Genomic DNA, 25,745 nt, shown 5'->3' with positions numbered 1-25,745 from the left:
TGATGTAAAAATTAAAAAATCCGCATTTTCATACTAAATGCTATAAAAAATTAAAAGTTCAACTTTAACCTTAAATTGCTGAACAACTGTTGAATCGATTTTAATGAAATTAAAACTGGAGAAAAACTCAAGAAGTTATCGGTCCATCAAAAAAAATTTCTAAAATATCTCCATCGGTTTAAAAGTTACAGAGTTTTGGCCGATGAAAAACGATAATGAGCCACTGTGCGACGTATATACGACCATAGTAAGTTGGACCTACAATGGAAAAAATATTTTTTAACCCGAATTTTTTTTTAATTTTTTAGCACCCAATGAAATAACGCCCAATTAGGAAAATGAAATAAGTTCCAATAAATTAAAACCTATAAAAATTAAATAACTCCCAAATGAAAAAAAATAATTTTAAAGTCTTTAACAAAAAAATTATTAATATTTAAAAAAAAAAAATTTTTTCAAAAAAATTAAAAAAAACAACTTTGGAAAAAAAAATTTGTATACCTTAAAATATTTAAAATTTGTATTTTGAAGTATAATTTGGTGAAAGGAATATAAGATTTGGCACAGCCGAATATAGCTCTCTTACTTGTTTTTCATCTGTTTGTGCTTTGGCATTTTATACTTAGGTTTAATTCAACAATGATGCTCAGTTAAACCGAGATGGTACAGTGAAATAACTCCCAAATGAAATATCTCCCCACAAAAAAATGAAATAACACCCAACAAATTTTTCATACAACTTAGGACTTATTTTATTATGAAACAACTCCTAACGCATAGGGAGTAATTTCATTGCTCGACCATTGCCAAAGGCCGGCAATGCAAAAAACTTTTCTGAGCGAAGCCAGTTTTTGATACACCCCAGAGGAGAAAACCTTAGCGCCTGCCCAAAGGCCGGCAATGCAAAACAAATTTTCTGTATGAAGCCAGTTTTTGACACATCCCAGAGGAGTAAAACTTTGCGCTACGCCATAGGCCCGCAATGCAAAAAATTTTTGGTAAGCGAAGAATAATTTCACTTTTGTAGTTGCTTTTTTTAGATTACATAAATAAATTGCTTCGGATTGAGAAAAAAGTACGCGAACAACAATTTGTAAAAATAAGTTGTATTTTATTATAAATCAATTCAAAACGTTTGTTTTGTGTTATTTTAGATATTTTCTTTGCAAACTTGTAAATTGTATTACTTTTCAACATTTTAGTTTTGTTTATATTTGCAACCTATCGAGCCCTAACCGCGAAAATAACGTAAGCGCCAAAACCAAATTTTATAAGAGAGAGTTTTTTCGTTTTTATTTAAGGATTTCTTTGAAAATTAAAATGTAGTCTATTAATGGTATAATTAATACATGCTATCAGTGCATTTTTAAGTTAATTTTGTGAGCAACAAATTTGTTTTGGAGCTTACGTCATTTTTACCGCCTCTATTACAGGCAGCTGAGACTAAATTGTGGCGCATACGATAAATGCCTTACCAAGAAAAAATATTTTCTTAACCCTTTAATGCATATTGTTGCCAATTGTCTACATTCCAGTTCCACTTAATTTTAGACGAATATAAGCTTGATACTAATTCAGATTCTAATTCCGAAAAATCAAATGGAGTACGAAAAGTTTCAGCTAAAGAAATTCTAAATCAAACTAAAGATAAAGGAAATATAATAAATAAAAATCAACTAAATATTTGATATTTTATAGAAAAATAAAAGTAAAAATCATGCATTTAAGGCTTAAGTTTCGAAAATATATTTTCTTAAAGTATGCAGTAAATTAAACATTTGTTATAAATCATAGTAAAGATTTAACATAATATAGTAGGTGCTTAGGAAATTAAGGCACATCTTCTTCATATATTTCGTTTAAGGCGTCTTAAATATTTTGGGAATGTTTTAGGGCAATATATTCGTTATAAAAACATATTTTTATTGCAAAGAGCTTTTATATCATTGAATTTATGTGACGAAATTTTTAATTCTCTGTTGTATAGCGGAGGAGGTCCACGGACCGTAGAAGTATTTAAATCAATGTTAATTGTCTTTCCTCGCTATTGTCTAAATAGCTTTATTTAATTGTAATCACGGTTGTATCAAAAATTGCAGACCACATCGGGTTTAATTTTACTTTCTTTGGAAGAAGCAGATCAGACAACATTTTCCAGTTTAGAAAATCAGAGTGCTTTAGCGATATACACTCATAACCGTAAGGGTTTGTTCTTGCACTTCGAATAACTGTCGGCCACTAAATAGGAGCCCATACAGTTTGGTTTCGAGTAAATGATTCTATTGTGCTGTGAATAGAATCAACAGGCATCATGGTAAGATTTAATGAATTTGGGTGATATAATGAAATAAGCTATCATGGTTAACATGGCTTTATTATGATTTTGCAAGCACAGCTATCGCAATACAAACTTAAATCGTTCACAGTTTTCTGTTCATCTAAAATAAGGAGATATTTGTACATTGCAGTACAAATTTCATTACAACATCGTTTGCCGTCTTTTTCACCCCATAAAAAACACAATCCATAAACACTTAAATTGTAATACTATTATTTTCTTGAATAAAACAGTGTAATATTTATACCCTACACCACCATAGTGGGGAGGGTATTATGCGTTTGTGCAGATGTTTGTAACGCCCAAAAATATTAGTCTAGCACCCACCTTAAAGTATACCGATAATATACCGATCGACTCAGAATCATTTTCTGAGTCTATTAAACGATGTCATATAATTTTTTCGGCCCAAGGACGGAGGCTATTGTAAATGGCTGAAATCGGTCCATTATTTCACCTAGCCTCCATACAAGTTTCCTACCGAAATTGGACTTCCATAAATTTTGCTCCAAATAAGTTTTATATATAGGGAATTCATGTCACCAAATGTTATTGTGATCGGCCCATAATTAGTTATAGCTCCCATATAAGACCCGCTTTCAAAAATCACTTTAACGTGCATAAATCTCTTAAAAATGTTGGTATACACATAAAATTCAACATAAATAACTTTCATGTAAACATAAATCACACGACCTAATTTCATGGTGATCGGTCCATACTTGGTCATAGCTCCCATATAAGACCCATTTCGAAAATCACTCAAAAATATAAATTATTGAAATTTTAACAAATTTTAAGAAAAATGATTTTGCACTTTTTCTTAGAGTAGGGTATTATATGGTCCGGCTTGACCAACCATACTTTCTTACTTGTTTTACTATGAGGCATATTCAAAACTTTTTGAAGGTCGAAACTAGCACATAAAAACAAAACATTTTCCCTCCTTTGTTTTTGTTCCTTAAAAAAAATTCTTAAACTTAAATTCTTCTGTTTGGATGTGACTGCTGTCTAATTTTTTCTCCTGACCACATTTAGTACATCTATCTTTTTGTATTACAATTTCTTTTGATTTTCTCTCTAATTCTTCGGCTACTCTTACTTTCATTTACTGCCCCTTTTTGCTTTTATGTCGCTTACGTTATTTTTGCGGTAAAGCAAAAAGGTGAGTGTCGCTTACGATATAATTGAAATTGCGATATCTCTGTATACATCGAGCCCTTAGCGGCAAATTATCGTAAGCGACATTTTAAAATTTTTTTTTTATTGCAGAAATTAAAATTTTATGGACCGACTGATGTTTTAGCGTTCTCAGAATATCAAAATTGTTAATAACTTCAAAAATATAGGGGGTAAGATTTTATCTTAAGTCTATGTTTACATTTTACAGTAAACAAATTTTATCGTAAGCGACACATAGTGGTATAGAAAAAAAGAGGGAAATAAATCTGTAACTTCTAAATGGTTAGATTGGTTTGAATGAAAATTCACATGCGCAAAGAAGAAGTATTGTCGAGTTTAAGTTTTGAACGCGAACCTCATGGGACCACCAGAGGTCCTCAAAGTTGGACACCTCGGGTATGTTACATTTTAAAACGATACTATTTCTTGGTTTGAGTTCCGATTTAAAAAAAATTACACATAGAGAATCTTCTCATCGAGCACTACAAAAAACCTAGTCGTAGCTATCATTACTCTTATAGCTTAAGAGATATTCGCATTTGAAAATGAAGTTTTCAACATTTTTACCCACCCTACTCCAGTTTTTTGATAACAGCGCATCCAAATATTTCATTTCCATTTTCTCCACTTTTCCTTTATTGGATAAAGAATAACAACACATGTATGTGCCAAATAGAAAAAGAATTGTTTAAAAATAATTAAAAAGTTCAAAGTTATATGCATTTGAATTTAAAAAGGCGATTTTTCGCTATTTTTTGGGAAAAAAGTACTTTTATTCTTTTTAAGTTATCTAAAAAATTTCTAAAAGGATGTATAATGAATTTGTACTTTTTGAAAAGCTAACTTTACATCAAATATTTTAAATGAAAAAAAATGTATAATTTTTGATACCTAGGGGACCAGGTTCATTAAAAAACGCATATTTTGTATGTAAAATAAAACTTTAGGACAAAAATTCTCAAATCGCATATTCGATATGAATATAATAACCGATTTTAGGTGGCTCAATGTGTTTCTAATTATTTTGTAAAAGGTCCCGATAACCCCGACCCCGGTATTGTAGCCAAAAAACTAAAAATTCCCATTTTTGGAATTTTTCAACACTTTTTTGGGAATTGCGGGATTGCTGATAATAAATTTCAAAATTCGTTTTTATTTTTCCATTTTAAGCGAAATTATATTATATCGCATCATAACATTTTTAATTATATGTATAAATTTCAAAATAATCAAAAAAAAGCTTCTCCTGTAAAATTTGTGTTTTGTCGCTTACGATAATTTGGCGCTAAGGGCTCGATATAAACACTAAATTTTCATTATTTCGGGTGTTGATGCGCACGAAAGTTATCTATCGATTTCCATTAAAAAGTCAATTGTGAAAAAAATGTCGCTTACGTTATTTTTGCGGTTAGGGCTCGATATGTTTTAAACATATTTTTATGTTGATATTTTTTACTGGACAAAAAATGTTCAGTAAAAAATATCATGTTCTCTATCTATGAATTGTCACTTTTAACACTCTCTTGCTCTCTTATTACAAGTTTTTAAAAGTAAACGAACGGAATCCCGTAACTTTCAGTGATAATTTGTACAAATTGTTACAAATTATCAAGTACGCGAACATTACTATTGTGTACTTGCAACATTTTGACAGTTAAAAACACAAAACACTTTTAAAAATAAAATAAAAAAAACTTCACATTAACTTCGCTAAACGTGGATGACCGCGAAAGAATGAAGTAAAATCATAATAAAAACTTCATTCATACGTAAATAAAACAAAAATTATTATAACAAACCACCATTCGTACTATCGAATAGAAAAAATGCCCATTTATTGGTACTACAGAGTAGTCAATGCAAAAATTTTGCCATTCGTTTATTGGAAATTCGTTATAAAGAGCGTTCGTACTACTGGACGTCCACTGTAATTTCATTTTACCCTTTGGTAATTATTTCATTTTTCAAGTTTGGGAATTATTTAATTTTTGATGGGAATTATTTCATTTGGGAGCTATTTCACGGTACCAACCGAGATTATATATTAAATAAACAATAAGTGAGAAACACAATTTTTAGTTTAATTTAAGTTTAAACGAAAAATGTAGATTATCTTTATCCCTGAAACTAGCTCTAATAAGATTAATTGGCATTTGTTCTTCAAGTAAAACTCGACCTAATATCGTCCCCTTAATAAAACAATAGTGTATAATTTTTTTGCCATTTCGAAATAATTGAGTTTAAAATTTTTGTCTTTATACAGTGTATAGCCAATGTGTTTAGCCAGTGTATAGTATACACTGTCAATATCCAGATATTTATTTACTAAAATTGGGATTTTCTTCAAAGAATTTCGGTATTATTGAAAATCAGCCAGAAATACTTTCTGAATTGTCTGTGTTAAAAGAATTATCCATAAATGACCGAAATATAAGCGAAAACCGATGATATGTTATATGGTCGCAAATACCTTAACATAATATAAAATAAGTTAGCATGAGTATGAGCTTTAGCATTTAAAGTGAATTTTTAAAATATCCATGAGGCTGAAAAATTCGCTCCTTTGTTTATAATTAATATATGTATGTATGTAACTGAAAGTGATATAGTTTCTATAGCATTTAACATATTTAGTGAAGTGTCAAACAAATACAGTCTATGATACATTCATTTATTACATTTACATACTTTATATATATTTATACGCGTACTTATGTAAAATTATATGTTGATATGTTTATATATTTTATCTATTTCCGGTGCTATTAACTCGTACTAAAATAAAAAGAATGAAAGTATGTCAAACGGAAAACGAGAATGACCTTGAATACACAAATTTCGGTTTACTTTACTGAATGTTTTTATTGACATTTATGTATGTATGTACAAGCAAGTCAATTACATTGTATTATTTTATATTCTCCACTGAAATATTGATTGATTAATTACAACGTGTTCGCAGATACAACAAATTACTGCAATTGTTAAAATTCACAGTTGAATTTCATAGCACAACTATAGCAATGAACATTTTTTATAATTTTAATCTAGGATAGAATATCAGTTTTTTCTATGCAACATCTCAAGGTATTCCAGTCGGAGCCCTTTATATGTTCCAGGTTAGGTGTTGTTTTAGGGGATACATTCGATTCTTTTAAATTAAATTGCAAAGGTAATTATTTGATGTCGACATTTCATTTTTCCCTTGTAAATGCACCTCAAAATTACAGCTTCGCGACGCGTCGTTGCGGTACCAGTTAACGTTATCCTATTATCTTAATATTTTACAAAACGTGTTTCTACAATAAATAGAACAATTCTAGAGGGGGGGGGGGTTAATCATGGAGCACTCTAATGTATATTTTAGTAAATTATTTTAATAATTTGTATTCATTATTCGTTTCATCATTTTCAATTGTATTTCAGAAATTTCTAATTGTGTTTCAGAAATTTCTAAGTGTATTTCAGAATTTTCCAATTGTATTTCAGAAATTTCAATTTAATATTAAAAAAGACAATTTATTCGAAAAAAATTGACTGCTTTTTGGTTTAATTTAGTAATAAAAAATTCCCGCGAATTCCCGGGATTGAATAGATTTTTTAATTTCGTCCCGGGAAAGGAAAAAGTCGTGGAAATTAGTTACCCTAGTATAGATTATTTAAAATACTAATAATTCGTTCAATCCTTTATATAGAATATGTTTTATGACATTGTTGCAAAAAAAATGAGGCAAATTATCAAAGGCTTCTCGCAGGCAGCAAAAGTCATTGTACAACATGTCGTCAATTATATTTGATATTTCTAAAACTTTGGAAGCTCTGATAAGTTCTCCCACGATAAGATAAGAGATTGTTTTAAATTTAAAAATTAAATTTTGTAATTCGTCTCCGAAGTACGTAATATCTATTTTTGAAAATTGATTTGCTTCTAAGTAATTTTAAAGTTATGTAATTTTAAAGTTAAAAAAATTAAATCTTTTTTAAAATAGTTACAACTTTGCTTCCATATTTTGACCAATTCAAAAGATTACTCACTGTGCAGTTCTATAAAAGTACAGGAATCACTTTCTAGGGCTAAATTCATGCATTACGTTATATATAAAATACAAATATGCCTTTGAAAAACCTTCATCCATATTGAAAAAAATTAAAAACTCGGACATTTTTTTTCAACTGTAATAAAAAAAACTCCCTAAAGTATGCAGTACAAATTTAGATATTTTATTTGCAAATCAATATGTGGGTTGGAGTTTTGTTACGTCCTATTCGTCCATAACTATTATTTTACTAATATAACGTTTATTAGTATTAACGAAATTATCTCGAAAGCTTTTGTCTATATAGTTCTCAATTCACTGGTAATGCCTATACAGTACTGTCTTTATATCTTGGAAGAAATTGTCTTGACTTTACACCCCCTTTTCTGAGTTGAACAACAGGCTATTGATGCATATGTCACTAGTTTATAACTAATAATTTATGTATGTATAGGCAATTTTCGGGTTAATACCCCATTAAAAGCCGATTTTTCTTCATAATACTTACTTTGTATTTAATTGCAGTTTTTAAATGAATGAACTATGAATCGTTATATTACCTTAAGTCAGCTGGGTGACGGCACCTACGGCACAGTAGTGCTTGGCCAGCGTAAAGACACTGGAGAAAAAGTGGCCATCAAACGGATGAAACGAAAATACTATTCATGGGAGGAAGCAATGAATCTTCGAGAAGTTAAAGTAAGATTGTTATTACTTATTTGAAATTAATATTTGTAACATTTAAATTTATTTAAAAATCAAACTTTTCCTTGCAGTCGCTTAAAAAATTATCTCATCCAAATATAGTGAAGCTCAAAGAAGTTATAAGAGAAAATGATACATTATATTTTGTATTCGAATACATGAAAGAAAATCTGTATCAGATGATCAAAGATCGTGAAACACATTTGCCAGAACCAACACTAAAAAGTATATTATTTCAGGTAAGTTGCCTATTTTAAGAATAGTAATCATCAGTTTTATTGATGATTTCAAATATTTTATTATACCCTACACCACCATAGTGGGGAGGGTATAATGCGTTTGTGCAGATGTTTGTAACGCCCAAAAATATTAGTCTAGCACCCACCTTAAAGTATACCGATCGACTTAGAATCAATTTCTGTGTCGATTAAACGATGTCCGTCCGGCTGGGTGGCTGTCCATGTAAACCTTGTGCGCAGAGTACAGGTCGCAATTTTGAAGATATTTCGATCAAATTTGGTACATATTATTTTTTCGGCCTAGGGACCAAGCCTATTGAAACTGACTGAAATCGGTCCATTATTTCACCTAGCCCCCATAAAAATATCCTTCCGAAATTGGACTTTATACACACAAAAAAAAAATTCATAATATTTATGAATATTTTATGAAAAATTTGCCAATGAACGATATTAAGAATTTTTTCATAGTATTTATGTAAAATTTCTTAAATTACAAAAAAATACTGGGAAAATTTAGCTTGGTATATTTATGAAAATATTCATAATAATTATGAAAAAATACTTTTTATTTATGAAATATTTCATACAAAATTTTCCAATGTACTAAATCCTAATATTTATGAACTTCTCCATAAATACACAGAAAAAAATAATTTTCATAATATTTATGAATGCAGTTCATATTTTTTTCGGTTCATAACATCTATGAATGGTTATTAATACTTATGAAACATTTCCTATATATAAGAATTTTTTTGAGGTTCCCAGTATTTCGTTATGAATTAATTCATAACTGTCATGAATTAAGTTCATAATTGTGTTCATAAAAAAAAATCATAAATGTAATGAAAAAATTCATAATTATTATGAAATTTTCATATTTTTTTTTATTTCCCTACTTTTTTATATAACCAAGTACATACATAATATGAAATTGTACATATATTTCATGAATGCTTTTATAAAAAATAATAAAAATAAATTTTTAATATTTATGAAAACGGTTATAGTATTAATGAATTATTAAGAGCTATTTTTATGATAAGTTTATTAGTTTTAAGAATTTGTTCCTAAATAAAAATTACTTATTACACAAAATTATAGTAACTGCAATTTATGAAATCGTGCATATATTTCAAAAACAATTCATTTAAAATATGAAGTTTATTCATAATATTTTCAAACCGGTTTGCTTATGTGTGTTTAAAATATAGAAATTATGAAAAAGTTCCTATATTTATGAATTTATCATAAAAATAAGAATTTTTTTACATACATATTTGAGTTTAACAGAAACTAACGGTTTAAAGTTTTGTGGTATGCTGTGAGTAAGAGTAGTTGAAATTAATATGTTCTTTGTCTTACGCACACATATCATGAAAATACAAAGAAAAAATAAATAGTTTTGCGTCAGCGTGCATGGTGTAAGCATCATTAAACAGAATTAAAAAAAAACAATTGTGTTATTAAAAAAGTGATTTTTAAACAGAAAGTAATAAAAAGTAAGTGACAAAATGATTAAATGTTTTAAGTGTAATAAAGTGTATTTAGATGTAAATGAATATATTTTACATTTAAAAAAAGATCATTTTTGTAAAGTAAAAGATAAATTTGAATGTACATATGAAAGTTGTCATCAATTGTTTGACAACATTTATAGATTCAAAAGACATTTTACAAGAAAACACAAAATTGGATTACAAGACTCTCAACAATCAATGGAGCCACCAGAGTTGACCAATATTGTCAGTAGTTATCCAGTCGAATTTGGTAATATCGATTTTGTAATACCAGATCTTAATATAAGGAATTTAACTTAAAAGATTTGAAGAACTCTTTTTTAAATTTTATTTTGCACTTACATAATAAAGACAATATTTGCCGAAAAGATGTTCTGGAAATTCAGAAAATGATAAAAGATTTTGTTGTTTTACCAATAATTAATATCATAAAAAACATTACTGAAAATAAAAATTTACCAAGTAAGTCATTCTCGACAATATTGGATGACATATGTGCATTTTTTGATGAAATGGATAGTGAACATAAAATTGTAAAAAAACTTTCAAACCTTGGTTTAGTCGAAAACATAACACTTTCAAATATTAATAGAGAACAACAAGCATTTCATTGTAGAAGTGAATTACAATTTTCCACAAAACAATCCCATGCCATAATTCTCCCAGTAAAATTTCAAATTAAAGCCGTTTTAGAAATAAATAACAATTTTATGAAAATGTTAAATAACGTGAATACAATTGAAAAGTCAGCGTCATTTACTAATTTTATTCAAGGAAAAATTTGGAATGAAAAAAAGCGACTATATCCAAACAAAATGTTATTTCCAATATTTTTATATTCAGATGATTTTGGTATTAACAACCCTTTAGGCTCCAAAAGTAGACGTCATGGTGTGTGCAATATATATTACTCGCTCCCATGTTTAGATGTAAAGTCATCAGCCCTTGAAAATATTTTCTTAGCAGCTGTTATAAATTCTAATTATGTGAAAAAATTGGGCGCAAACAAATGTCTTAAAGGCCTAATAGACATCATAAAAGATCTGGAATTAAATGGAATTGAAATAAAATTACCTAACGGGACAACAAGAAGAGCTTTTTTTATTCTTGGTTTAGTGTTAGGTGACAATTTAGCATTAAATGTAATGATGGGATTTGCAAAGTCTTTTTCAAGTAACCATTATTGCCATTTATGCTCAGCATCTAAAGAGAGAGCTAAGGAACTAAGCTTTGAAATGTTTCATTTATTTAGAACTCCAGAAACTTATAGAGCGCAAGTCCTTGAGGGAAGTAACGCAGTTGTAGAAGATTCAATCTTTAATGAAATTCCATCATTTCATGTAATAAATAACTACGCATGTGATGTAATGCATGATGTTTTTGAAGGCATATGCCACTACAATTTTGGTGAAGCCTTATCCTATTTTATTTATAAAAAGAAATATTTTGATTTTACATTACTTAATCACCGCCTCAAACATTTTAACTTTGGCGTTTTTGAGGAAAAATATCGACTTAATGAAATCTTGCCAAATGAATTAGTAAAAAATAAGTTTAAAATGTCTGGACGACAAATGATGTCATTTACATATCTATTACCTTTAATTATTGGAGACTTAATACCATCTAATGACAATGTATGGCAATTTGTTCTCAATTTCATCAATATGGTTGATGATTTATTAACTTTCAAATATAATGCCCAATTCTCTTCAAATCTAAGGAAAAAGATTGAAGATCATAACCGGCAATATATGCTTCTATTCGACAAACCACTTAAACCAAAATACCACTTTCTTACGCATTACCCAAGCATTATAAACCAATCCGGTCCGCTTAGGTTATTTTGGAACTTTCAATATGAAGCGAAACACAAACAGTTCAAATTATATTCCCATTCTATAACATCTCGCAAAAATATTTCATTAACGCTTGCCAAAAAATACCAATTAAAATTCGCGCATTTTTTACTAAATCCACCAAAAATAGATACAAGCTTCAAAAACACTACAAAAGATCCACAATTAGAAAAATTAGTACGCAATATATTAGGAAACAATAATTTTAAATTATATTTTGAAGTGGATCATCATGGATATTCTTATAAGCAAAACTCATATATATCAACACATTCAAATGATGTATTCATTTTTAGAGTTATCGTTGCCATAAAATCGGATGACAATTCTGTGCTCTTCTACTGTGAAAAAGTAAAGACCTATCATTACAAACCTCATTACTTATCCTATGAAATCACTTCAGAAAAATCGAATGAATATCACGTTATCAGTATTAACAATTTATTGGGACCGGCAGTATCGAAAACAAACACAGCTTTTGGAAAATCTTTTATACGTTTAAAAGAGTATTATAAATTAATATAAATTTCAAATAAATATAAAAATGGAAAACGAGCCGCAGCAAAACGAAGAAGACCAAAAATTGTATTCCTTACTATCATCATGGGATTTACTTCAACTGTTTGATAAGTTAAAAGGTAAGCAATCTGTTCTTTTGTCTGTTAGTTTTAGTATTTTACAATATTTTGATTAACTTTTGTGTTAAAAATTTCCAAAGTAAAAGCAAGCAAACAAACAAACGAACAGATCTATTATTTTATTTTTTCTATTACTTACAATATATTATATTTTTTTAATTTGTAGAACAACATTGTTATATACCGGTACTTAAAGTTATAAAAGCACACCAAATAGAGAAAATACTCACAGATGTTCCCATAGGATTAGCCATATTATTTGAACATTGTTTGGAAACTTGGAGATCAGAAATGAAGATACCTCTAAAATGTTCTACACCCGACAATCTAAGCTATAGTTCAGAATTTTCCAGTTGCTCAAAAGAAAATAAAAACGAATTTAAAGAGGATCTACAACTTATACTAATGAAGACCAATAATGGACAAAGTTTAATTGAATACTACAAGAAACATAATTCATTTAAAGAAGCTCAAAGAAAACTCTTAATAAACACAATAGCAAAACACTTTATTGGAAGAAGAAATATTGAAGCTATTTCCTAACGAAAAACTTGTAAGTATATTGATTCAATATTATAAAATTATAATGTATGTATATAAGAAAATGGAAATGTCAAAATGACTCCATAATATATATGTGCCAAAGTTGGACCAAATCTGAAGACCCACGGTCAAAAAATGGCATATTTTTATAAATCTTTAATGGAACTGATATATATTTTTTAGGAATTCTATCGAACTTGCAAAAGGGGACGTATTTATGCTAAAGTATGTAATATAAAATCACAAATGAAGATTGCTTTATCTGAGTCCACAACACCCACATCGTCGTCAAGTTATGAGGAGTCTCAATTTGGTAAGAAAACAACAAATTATAAATATCTTATAAATTTATTAATTAAATTTTTATCTAATTAGTGCCTGAAGAAGATTACGAAACAATAAGAAATTCTTTGACAGATGACAAGCTAAATGAAGACGAATATATGGACTATTGGAAAAAATGTAGCCAGTATCGATTTTCACAAATAGATAAATGCAAAACTGCTGCAAATATTTTCAAAATTTGGCCAGAGTACACAAACGCAAATGGGATTCGTATGGTATAAAAACGACAAAATAATATAAGTAAATACACATATTTTGAAATTTTCTCTTTTTAAATTTCAGTTTGACATTGATTTTTCTATCAAATATCCAAACTCTGGAAATATTCATGAAATCTGGGCATTAAAATCGAACAATATTGAGACTTTATTAAAAGAGAAAATTTCAGGAAAAAGCACAAATGGATTTAATTTAAATTCTATAAATGAGGAGACTAGAGAGAGTAATTATAATTTTAAACTATAAATGTATGAATTATTAATGATTTTATAATTATATACACTTCCTTTAATATAGATACGCGGGATATAATATTGCTCATGAACCTTCACCAGTTGCTATTATCTCCAAATAAATGTGGTGGAAAACAATCCAGAAAATTTAGTGTTGAAGATTCCTTGGGAGCATTTGCTATTTTTGGGAAATCCAGCGAGGAAATTGAAGACAAACTCCGCCATATAAGTTCAACAAAACAATTCCTGCAACCTCGTATTTTAATTATCGGTGATATACATATGATTAAGGATATTTTCGTTTATGTTGACGGTATTCGCTTTAAAACAATGTATGTAATTCATGCTGTAGATATATGCTTTAAAATCTTTTTCGTTTTCAATTTAAAATATCCGGAAGAAGCTAATCTTTTCTGGATATTTATTGAGCACTTTTTTTATAAATTGAAGCATTCCAAAGCTAACATTAAAGTATCTACATTGTGTAATGAATTAAGTGCATAATTAATTAAAATTATTTTTTTCAATTAAAGCAATTATTGCCTTGCAATATGAATTCAATTTATATTATTTATTATATTTAATTGTGAATTATTTTGTAATATTTTTATTTAAAACTAAAAAAGTATTAAAAGTTTCATAAATATTATGAAACTTTCATAAAATGTATGTGGCAAAAAATTACAAAAAATATGTAATAAATATAAAAATCTTCATAAATATTATGAAACTTTTCATAAAAATGTAGAACGCATTTTCATTTATACTATGAGCAAGTTTTTATATTTATGAACGCAGTAAAAAAAACAGTATTCTTTATACACACAAAAAAAAAATTCATAATATTTATGAATATTTTATGAAAAATTTGCCAATGAACGATATTAAGAATTTTTTCATAGTATTTATGTAAAATTTCTTAAATTACAAAAAAATACTGGGAAAATTTAGCTTGGTATATTTATGAAAATATTCATAATAATTATGAAAAAATACTTTTTATTTATGAAATATTTCATACAAAATTTTCCAATGTACTAAATCCTAATATTTATGAACTTCTCCATAAATATAAAGAATACTGTTTTTTTACTGCGTTCATAAATATAAAAACTTGCTCATAGTATAAATGAAAATGCGTTCTACATTTTTATGAAAAGTTTCATAATATTTATGAAGATTTTTATATTTATTACATATTTTTTGTAATTTTTTGCCACATACATTTTATGAAAGTTTCATAATATTTATGAAACTTTTAATACTTTTTTAGTTTTAAATAAAAATATTACAAAATAATTCACAATTAAATATAATAAATAATATAAATTGAATTCATATTGCAAGGCAATAATTGCTTTAATTGAAAAAAATAATTTTAATTAATTATGCACTTAATTCATTACACAATGTAGATACTTTAATGTTAGCTTTGGAATGCTTCAATTTATAAAAAAAGTGCTCAATAAATATCCAGAAAAGATTAGCTTCTTCCGGATATTTTAAATTGAAAACGAAAAAGATTTTAAAGCATATATCTACAGCATGAATTACATACATTGTTTTAAAGCGAATACCGTCAACATAAACGAAAATATCCTTAATCATATGTATATCACCGATAATTAAAATACGAGGTTGCAGGAATTGTTTTGTTGAACTTATATGGCGGAGTTTGTCTTCAATTTCCTCGCTGGATTTCCCAAAAATAGCAAATGCTCCCAAGGAATCTTCAACACTAAATTTTCTGGATTGTTTTCCACCACATTTATTTGGAGATAATAGCAACTGGTGAAGGTTCATGAGCAATATTATATCCCGCGTATCTATATTAAAGGAAGTGTATATAATTATAAAATCATTAATAATTCATACATTTATAGTTTAAAATTATAATTACTCTCTCTAGTCTCCTCATTTATAGAATTTAAATTAAATCCATTTGTGCTTTTTCCTGAAATTTTCTCTTTTAATAAAGTCTCAATATTGTTCGATTTTAATGCCCAGATTTCATGAATATTTCCAGAGTTTGGATATTTGATAGAAAAATCAATGTCAAACTGAAATTTAAAAAGAGAAAATTTCAAAATATGTGTATTTACTTATATTATTTTGTCGTTTTTATACCATACGAATCCCATTTGCGTTTGTGTACTCTGGCCAAATTTTGAAAATATTTGCAGCAGTTTTGCATTTATCTATTTGTGAAAATCGATACTGGCTACATTTTTTCCAATAGTCCATATATTCGTCTTCATTTAGCTTGTCATCTGTCAAAGAATTTCTTATTGTTTCGTAATCTTCTTCAGGCACTAATTAGATAAAAATTTAATTAATAAATTTATAAGATATTTATAATTTGTTGTTTTCTTACCAAATTGAGACTCCTCATAACTTGACGACGATGTGGGTGTTGTGGACTCAGATAAAGCAATCTTCATTTGTGATTTTATATTACATACTTTAGCATAAATACGTCCCCTTTTGCAAGTTCGATAGAATTCCTAAAAAATATATATCAGTTCCATTAAAGATTTATAAAAATATGCCATTTTTTGACCGTGGGTCTTCAGATTTGGTCCAACTTTGGCACATATATATTATGGAGTCATTTTGACATTTCCATTTTCTTATATACATACATTATAATTTTATAATATTGAATCAATATACTTACAAGTTTTTCGTTAGGAAATAGCTTCAATATTTCTTCTTCCAATAAAGTGTTTTGCTATTGTGTTTATTAAGAGTTTTCTTTGAGCTTCTTTAAATGAATTATGTTTCTTGTAGTATTCAATTAAACTTTGTCCATTATTGGTCTTCATTAGTATAAGTTGTAGATCCTCTTTAAATTCGTTTTTATTTTCTTTTGAGCAACTGGAAAATTCTGAACTATAGCTTAGATTGTCGGGTGTAGAACATTTTAGAGGTATCTTCATTTCTGATCTCCAAGTTTCCAAACAATGTTCAAATAATATGGCTAATCCTATGGGAACATCTGTGAGTATTTTCTCTATTTGGTGTGCTTTTATAACTTTAAGTACCGGTATATAACAATGTTGTTCTACAAATTAAAAAAATATAATATATTGTAAGTAATAGAAAAAATAAAATAATAGATCTGTTCGTTTGTTTGTTTGCTTGCTTTTACTTTGGAAATTTTTAACACAAAAGTTAATCAAAATATTGTAAAATACTAAAACTAACAGACAAAAGAACAGATTGCTTACCTTTTAACTTATCAAACAGTTGAAGTAAATCCCATGATGATAGTAAGGAATACAATTTTTGGTCTTCTTCGTTTTGCTGCGGCTCGTTTTCCATTTTTATATTTATTTGAAATTTATATTAATTTATAATACTCTTTTAAACGTATAAAAGATTTTCCAAAAGCTGTGTTTGTTTTCGATACTGCCGGTCCCAATAAATTGTTAATACTGATAACGTGATATTCATTCGATTTTTCTGAAGTGATTTCATAGGATAAGTAATGAGGTTTGTAATGATAGGTCTTTACTTTTTCACAGTAGAAGAGCACAGAATTGTCATCCGATTTTATGGCAACGATAACTCTAAAAATGAATACATCATTTGAATGTGTTGATATATATGAGTTTTGCTTATAAGAATATCCATGATGATCCACTTCAAAATATAATTTAAAATTATTGTTTCCTAATATATTGCGTACTAATTTTTCTAATTGTGGATCTTTTGTAGTGTTTTTGAAGCTTGTATCTATTTTTGGTGGATTTAGTAAAAAATGCGCGAATTTTAATTGGTATTTTTTGGCAAGCGTTAATGAAATATTTTTGCGAGATGTTATAGAATGGGAATATAATTTGAACTGTTTGTGTTTCGCTTCATATTGAAAGTTCCAAAATAACCTAAGCGGACCGGATTGGTTTATAATGCTTGGGTAATGCGTAAGAAAGTGGTATTTTGGTTTAAGTGGTTTGTCGAATAGAAGCATATATTGCCGGTTATGATCTTCAATCTTTTTCCTTAGATTTGAAGAGAATTGGGCATTATATTTGAAAGTTAATAAATCATCAACCATATTGATGAAATTGAGAACAAATTGCCATACATTGTCATTAGATGGTATTAAGTCTCCAATAATTAAAGGTAATAGATATGTAAATGACATCATTTGTCGTCCAGACATTTTAAACTTATTTTTTACTAATTCATTTGGCAAGATTTCATTAAGTCGATATTTTTCCTCAAAAACGCCAAAGTTAAAATGTTTGAGGCGGTGATTAAGTAATGTAAAATCAAAATATTTCTTTTTATAAATAAAATAGGATAAGGCTTCACCAAAATTGTAGTGGCATATGCCTTCAAAAACATCATGCATTACATCACATGCGTAGTTATTTATTACATGAAATGATGGAATTTCATTAAAGATTGAATCTTCTACAACTGCGTTACTTCCCTCAAGGACTTGCGCTCTATAAGTTTCTGGAGTTCTAAATAAATGAAACATTTCAAAGCTTAGTTCCTTAGCTCTCTCTTTAGATGCTGAGCATAAATGGCAATAATGGTTACTTGAAAAAGACTTTGCAAATCCCATCATTACATTTAATGCTAAATTGTCACCTAACACTAAACCAAGAATAAAAAAAGCTCTTCTTGTTGTCCCGTTAGGTAATTTTATTTCAATTCCATTTAATTCCAGATCTTTTATGATGTCTATTAGGCCTTTAAGACATTTGTTTGCGCCCAATTTTTTCACATAATTAGAATTTATAACAGCTGCTAAGAAAATATTTTCAAGGGCTGATGACTTTACATCTAAACATGGGAGCGAGTAATATATATTGCACACACCATGACGTCTACTTTTGGAGCCTAAAGGGTTGTTAATACCAAAATCATCTGAATATAAAAATATTGGAAATAACATTTTGTTTGGATATAGTCGCTTTTTTTCATTCCAAATTTTTCCTTGAATAAAATTAGTAAATGACGCTGACTTTTCAATTGTATTCACGTTATTTAACATTTTCATAAAATTGTTATTTATTTCTAAAACGGCTTTAATTTGAAATTTTATTGGGAGAATTATGGCATGGGATTGTTTTGTGGAAAATTGTAATTCACTTCTACAATGAAATGCTTGTTGTTCTCTATTAATATTTGAAAGTATTATGTTTTCGACTAAACCAAGGTTTGAAAGTTTTTTTACAATTTTATGTTCACTATCCATTTCATCAAAAAATGCACATATGTCATCCAATATTGTCGAGAATGACTTACTTGGTAAATTTTTATTTTCAGTAATGTTTTTTATGATATTAATTATTGGTAAAACAACAAAATCTTTTATCATTTTCTGAATTTCCAGAACATCTTTTCGGCAAATATTGTCTTTATTATGTAAGTGCAAAATAAAATTTAAAAAAGAGTTCTTCAAATCTTTTAAGTTAAATTCCTTATAGCTATTAAGATCTGGTATTACAAAATCGATATTACCAAATTCGACTGGATAACTACTGACAATATTGGTCAACTCTGGTGGCTCCATTGATTGTTGAGAGTCTTGTAATCCAATTTTGTGTTTTCTTGTAAAATGTCTTTTGAATCTATAAATGTTGTCAAACAATTGATGACAACTTTCATATGTACATTCAAATTTATCTTTTACTTTACAAAAATGATCTTTTTTTAAATGTAAAATATATTCATTTACATCTAAATACACTTTATTACACTTAAAACATTTAATCATTTTGTCACTTACTTTTTATTACTTTCTGTTTAAAAATCACTTTTTTAATAACACAATTGTTTTTTTTTAATTCTGTTTAATGATGCTTACACCATGCACGCTGACGCAAAACTATTTATTTTTTCTTTGTATTTTCATGATATGTGTGCGTAAGACAAAGAACATATTAATTTCAACTACTCTTACTCACAGCATACCACAAAACTTTAAACCGTTAGTTTCTGTTAAACTCAAATATGTATGTAAAAAAATTCTTATTTTTATGATAAATTCATAAATATAGGAACTTTTTCATAATTTCTATATTTTAAACACACATAAGCAAACCGGTTTGAAAATATTATGAATAAACTTCATATTTTAAATGAATTGTTTTTGAAATATATGCACGATTTCATAAATTGCAGTTACTATAATTTTGTGTAATAAGTAATTTTTATTTAGGAACAAATTCTTAAAACTAATAAACTTATCATAAAAATAGCTCTTAATAATTCATTAATACTATAACCGTTTTCATAAATATTAAAAATTTATTTTTATTATTTTTTATAAAAGCATTCATGAAATATATGTACAATTTCATATTATGTATGTACTTGGTTATATAAAAAAGTAGGGAAATAAAAAAAAATATGAAAATTTCATAATAATTATGAATTTTTTCATTACATTTATGATTTTTTTTTATGAACACAATTATGAACTTAATTCATGACAGTTATGAATTAATTCATAACGAAATACTGGGAACCTCAAAAAAATTCTTATATATAGGAAATGTTTCATAAGTATTAATAACCATTCATAGATGTTATGAACCGAAAAAAATATGAACTGCATTCATAAATATTATGAAAATTATTTTTTTCTGTGTAAGTCATAAATGTTTAATTTACAAGTTCCGCTCCAGATAAGTCATATATAGACAAAATTCATGTCACCTAATTTTATTACGATCGGTCTATAATTAGTCATAGCTCCCATATAGACCCGCTTCCGAAAATCACTTTAACGTGCATAAATCGCTTAAAAATGTAGATATACACACAAAATTCAACATAGTTAACTTTCATATAGACATAAATCACACTACCCAATTTCATGGTGATCGGTCCATACTTGGTCATAGCTCCCATATAAGGCCCATTTCCGAAAATATAAATTATTGAAATTTTAAAAGCAAAATGTTTTTTCTCTTTTACTTAGTGTAGGGTATAATATGGTCGGACTTGACCGACCATACTTCCTTACTTGTTTTTTATTTCAATTTAAGGTTTTTACTGGTTTGGCGTTTATGCATCGCCATGGATTTTTCCATCGTGATTTAAAACCTGAAAATTTACTGTGTTCTGGTCCAGAATTAATAAAAATAGCTGATTTTGGCTTAGCAAGAGAAATACGCTCAAGACCGCCCTTTACCGACTATGTATCAACAAGATGGTAAATATTATTTGTTAAATCAAAAATGATAAAGATACATATACTATTATTAAAAATTATTTATATTTTTAAAGGTATCGGGCTCCTGAAGTTTTATTGCACTCAACGACATACGGTAGCTCTATTGATATGTGGGCAATGGGTTGTATTATGTCTGAATTGTATACATTTCGTCCTTTATTTCCGGGCAGCAGCGAAGTTGATCAACTTTATAAAATATGTTCCGTTTTAGGGACACCAGACAAGGTAAATAATTGTATTGTAATAAAAAATTCTATGAAATGAAAATATAGCTGGAATACGAGTATTTATAGATGGGATTATACCCGGTATTTACCCGATCTATGTGTAAATACAGCAAATAATTTTTTTTGGAATTTATTTGTGTTTTTATTAAAAATATTAGAATTGCAGCATTTGGCAATATTAGTTGATTCATCTTTTCAAATGACTTAAAGTTTAATCATTAAAAAAAAGAAACAGATTAACTGCAGATAATGCTAAAAAATTGAAATTTCAATAGAGATATACGACAATTGTTGTACCGGCTGAGTAAGAAATCTGCTGATTCGTCTGATTGAGTACCTTCCATTGGTATCAGCCATTCTACATATCTTTCTTTTTTTAATAACACAGTGTACGGTGGTAAATTCCGGCCAAAAATTTTTTATTTTTTTGTTTTTTTAATTTTTATAAAATTTTGATGGTAAATTCTTCGTAACCCTTCAAAATATACAGTATCATTATTAATTTGGCTATAAAGTAACTTTATGCTTATTAATAATGCTTTAAAGTCAAAGGTTTTTTCTTGTCATTTTAATATTAGAAAAATGTAATTGTGCTTTTTTCTTTATAGTATTTTTTTTTGCAAATTAGCACATGTTTTTATAAAACAGTTAGCAGTTAACCGTTCCACGTACTTATTACGGAGTTTTTGCGTGTTCTTTTTTTATAAAAGTGAAGTGATTAGGAACTAGTTTTAAATCTATAGAAACTAAATTAAAAAAAGTTTGAAAGGCCAGAACAAATTAAAAGGGGCTATTAGAGATTAAGTGTAAATTAGATTTAATACTGTAAAGTATCAAGAGTAAGTGCTATAAATTTCAGCTGCAATTATTTGCCATTCTAATAACCAGAACGATTTCAGTGCCTTCATATTTTACACATTTTTTTGTATTTGTTTGGTCAATTTCAAAAATTATGAAGGTTTGAGAGTTATTTACATCTATGCTGATTTGGCAAAACCATGTATTTGTGTGTCGAAATTTTTTCAATGGATCATTATTATTATTTTAAATTATAAACCTAATTGATGCCATTTACAAAAATTACATACTTTTTTCGATACTTTTATAATGTCAATGTTTATTTGGCCAACCTCTGTATGCAATTTCTATTATTTTTTGCAATGGATCAAGTGTGTTGTTCTTAAATGTAAACCAAATTTCATGTATTTACATGAATAACGTAATTTTTCCGATAATTTCAAAACGTCCATGATTGTTTGGCCAAACCCTGTATATGTATTCCGAAATTTGTACGACCATTTTTTCAATCACTTATGCTATTCTTCATTTTTGGCCTAAATTTCAGTCATTTATATGAATAACCTAATTTTTTCGATACTTTTAAAACGTCCATGATTGTTTGGCAAAACCCTGTATCCGAAATTTGAATGACCATTTTTTTTTTTGATCACTTATTTTATTCTTTATTTTTGGACTAAATTTCAAATAAAATATATTTTTTGTGAAAACCGTTGGAAAATGGCTCAGTTAGGGTAATAGCTCCTCAACTAAATCAAAATACAGACGGTTATGTTATTTTTAAAAAAGAAGAATGAGAATTTGAAGCATATGAATAAATCGAAAAAGTTTAAAACATTTTTTTAACAGATTTTTATTTACTTATGTAGGTGTTTTGGAAAGCTACTTTAGTATGAAGAGAAAAAAGTATTTTTTTAAAATGAAAATTTTGTGTATTTTCATCGTGCCGAATTTCTAAAAAATGTATCAGTTAATTTTCGAGATATTCAGTTCTATTTTTACTTTTTTTCATATGGTAGCAACCCTAAAAATATTCACTATTACAAAAATATAGAAACCAAACTGTGCGTGCTCATGAAAAAGTCTTAAATTCCAAATTTCAGCCATATCGGTCCAAAACTTTAAAAAAATAGGGAAATAAATCTGTAACTTCTAAACCCTTAGTACGATTTGAATGAAATTTGACATACGCAAAGAAGAAGTGTTTTTGAGTTTAATTTTTGAATTTGGACCACATAAGCTCACCAGAATTGCGGCCAGGGGTTTATATTTATATTCAAATAGAGCTATAAGGACACAGAGAAAACAGATTCGTGTTCACAACCGAATTTGTCGCCAATCGAATTCTGTCGGTTACACGTACTATCACTAAATTCGATTACAATAACTGAATATGTGGTACTCATACAATTCTATTGCTGAATTTATGGTTCACTCAACTGTTTAAAAATACTAATTCGGTAGAAAGAACTGAATCTCTCAGTAGGGATAATTAATATATTTTGTTGCATTTATGCATTAAATTAAACGCTATTTTTTTCTTTTTCTGCTATTTATTTGCAATAAAAGAAATATTTAGTACCAAAAGTTTATAATACATTTAGGCGAATAGTAATTTGTAAGGTATAGCTTGAATAATCTTGAATGACGTCTCTTATGTTGTCTGTTTTGAAATGTCATGATGAAAACTAAGGCAAATCTAGAAGTATTGAGATATAAGATAATAATATATCAGAAATTACTTTCTACTCGAACAATGCATGTAGTTTTTTCATATAGTTTTACTTACAGAAACCAATCCAGAATGGATGATAGCACAGAGTAGTTCCTTTTTCCTTGAAAGTATGTACTTTCTGTAGTATCAGAATAATTGCTGTTAAGAACCCAATGAAAATTGTAGAACTCGTATTTATTTCTGACACAATATTTTGAGAATGTATATTTGGTATTACCTTTCTTCCATCTGCTAATACACTAATTTTATATGTTTATTATTAATTATATTTTTGTTATTTGAAAAAATAATGAATAAATTTTATTTAAATAATTTATTTATCAATGTCAAACCAAAACAATCAACACACAATTTTTTGTCGGTAGAGTGCACTGAATTTGTATTTTTTTCGATTAGTATCATTAATATTTGGAACTAAAGACTATAATGCTGAATTCAATTCTGTTCTCGTTGCCGAATTAATACGATACAATTTTAATATGTACAAATCGGTTACAATAACCAAGTTATGAATTGTTGCAACCTTAATTCGATTACATTTATGTTTTAACACTTATGAATATAGAAAATCTGTTGAATTTATAATCTTTTAAATATAACAATTAAAATTCGGTTCATCATATTCATTATTTTCAACCACAACCGATTTCCAATGGATCTGTTTTCTGTGTGGAAAATCAACATTTTACAGGAAAGCGAAAAAATTGTTTTTTCGTTAACTATAAGAGTAATAACTAAAGTTTATTTTACAATGTTATTTAAAAACGACGTCTAAATCGTACATATGTTAAGTTTTTATTAATTCCTGATATTCGCGCTTATATGTTAGATAGCACTTTTTACAAGTTAAAGTTTTTTCGATTCTAACAGTGATATAAAGCTACGTACACACGGTTGTCAGATCTTACAATATTGTCAGAAAAATTTTCAGAAAATGTCTAACAACCGTGTAAACTTAAAATTTTTGTCTTACAACGTTGTCAGAAAAAGTATTGTCAGTACATTGTAGGACAATAATATTGTCAGAAATCTGACAATCGTGTAAACACCTTACGTTGCCATTGCCAGATCATTATAAGATCATTGTCAGAAACTTTTTATTGTCATATGTGCGAAGTTTATGCATCTGACAATGGCATCATTGTCAGTGCAAAAAACACACGATCATGACCCTATACTCAGTTTGTCCATTTTGGTGACCAATTTTTATTTTTATGGGCCCCCAAAGATTTTGAAAATCAGTGGGCTCTCAAAAAATGGTGTCATCAATCTTTGGCCAAAAGCTAATTCAGACTTGGTGATACCGCTTAACTTTATATGGCAATAATATAGCTAAGAGTCCGCCAAACAAATTTTGTTAACATTTTTTCCCAAAAAATAGCTTTTTCGTGCACTTTTTTTGAAAAAAATATAGGAAAAACAATTTTTTTTTTACTTTCACTAACAATATTGAGTAATGTTGTAGCTACGGTAAATCTGAATAACTCTTGTGAACATATCAATGCATTATGAACGTGTCTAGTCCCTCTAAATAGCACATTAGTTTTTACTATTTTTTGACGCTAAAACAAAGATTGTTGGTTGAAATAGTATGATCAAGTCCACACTTCTATGTTGTGCAGTGTTATTTAGTCGGCTGAGGTGTTCGGAATGGGGATCAGTGGGAGGACCCTTAAAATCACACATTTAAAAAAAAATCGCCAAAATTTATCAAATTGTTCGGAGACCATTCGCAATAAATTATGAGTTCGTAAGTGGATGAGCAATGTAGCGTAAAATCCTTCCTACTGATGGCGAAGTACCCAATCCTTTACCCAAACTTTGCGACGATTTTTTGCTATTTTGCCTTCATCCTTCATGCAATGGCTTTTTTCTGTTCCATAATAATACTTTAAATATCCGACTTTTTTATAAATACACACA

At 28.0% G+C, this 25,745-nt stretch overlaps 2 protein-coding genes and 1 long non-coding RNA gene across 3 annotated transcripts in view; 2 read left to right on the top strand and 1 right to left on the bottom strand.

Annotated features, from left to right (window-relative positions):
* The first annotated feature begins 8,100 nt into the window (after nucleotides 1-8,100).
* The window catches only part of LOC135951640 (mitogen-activated protein kinase 15), a 31,025-nt gene continuing 13,380 nt past the window's right edge, over nucleotides 8,101-25,745 (top strand). Inside the window, exons 1-4 of the mRNA XM_065501324.1 lie at nucleotides 8,101-8,256; nucleotides 8,334-8,501; nucleotides 20,875-21,041; nucleotides 21,116-21,287. Coding sequence (XP_065357396.1) covers nucleotides 8,101-8,256; nucleotides 8,334-8,501; nucleotides 20,875-21,041; nucleotides 21,116-21,287 — 663 coding nt within the window. The remainder of the gene's footprint in view (nucleotides 8,257-8,333; nucleotides 8,502-20,874; nucleotides 21,042-21,115; nucleotides 21,288-25,745) is intronic.
* Nucleotides 13,248-13,848, top strand: LOC135951849 (uncharacterized). Its single transcript, XR_010575996.1, has 3 exons — nucleotides 13,248-13,377; nucleotides 13,440-13,624; nucleotides 13,692-13,848. It is a non-coding gene; the product is annotated as an uncharacterized LOC135951849 (long non-coding RNA).
* Nucleotides 15,009-17,185, bottom strand: LOC135952620 (uncharacterized). The gene is made up of 6 exons (XM_065502629.1): nucleotides 17,092-17,185; nucleotides 16,594-16,925; nucleotides 16,236-16,365; nucleotides 15,989-16,173; nucleotides 15,762-15,921; nucleotides 15,009-15,708 (listed from the first exon to the last, which is right to left on the bottom strand). The coding sequence occupies exons 1-6, from the start codon at nucleotides 17,183-17,185 to the stop codon at nucleotides 15,248-15,250; spliced, it is 1,362 nt and encodes a 453-aa protein (XP_065358701.1). The 3' UTR covers nucleotides 15,009-15,247.

Source organism: Calliphora vicina, chromosome 2 (genome assembly GCF_958450345.1).
Source record: "Calliphora vicina chromosome 2, idCalVici1.1, whole genome shotgun sequence".
Lineage (NCBI taxonomy): Eukaryota > Metazoa > Arthropoda > Insecta > Diptera > Calliphoridae > Calliphora > Calliphora vicina.
Note: the sequence above shows the minus strand (reverse complement) of the source record. Positions and strands in the feature narration are given on the sequence as shown.

What these genes read in the sequence shown, in the direction of transcription:
- LOC135952620 (XM_065502629.1), bottom strand. Translation starts at nt 17,185, where the DNA reads ATGGAAAACGAGCCGCAGCAAAACGAAGAAGACCAAAAATTGTATTCC. An exon ending in ACTGTTTGATAAGTTAAAAG is followed by an intron (nt 16,926 to 17,091) that starts GTAAGCAATCTG and finishes TTTAATTTGTAG; the next exon opens with AACAACATTGTTATATACCG. An exon ending in TTATGAGGAGTCTCAATTTG is followed by an intron (nt 16,174 to 16,235) that starts GTAAGAAAACAA and finishes TTATCTAATTAG; the next exon opens with TGCCTGAAGAAGATTACGAA.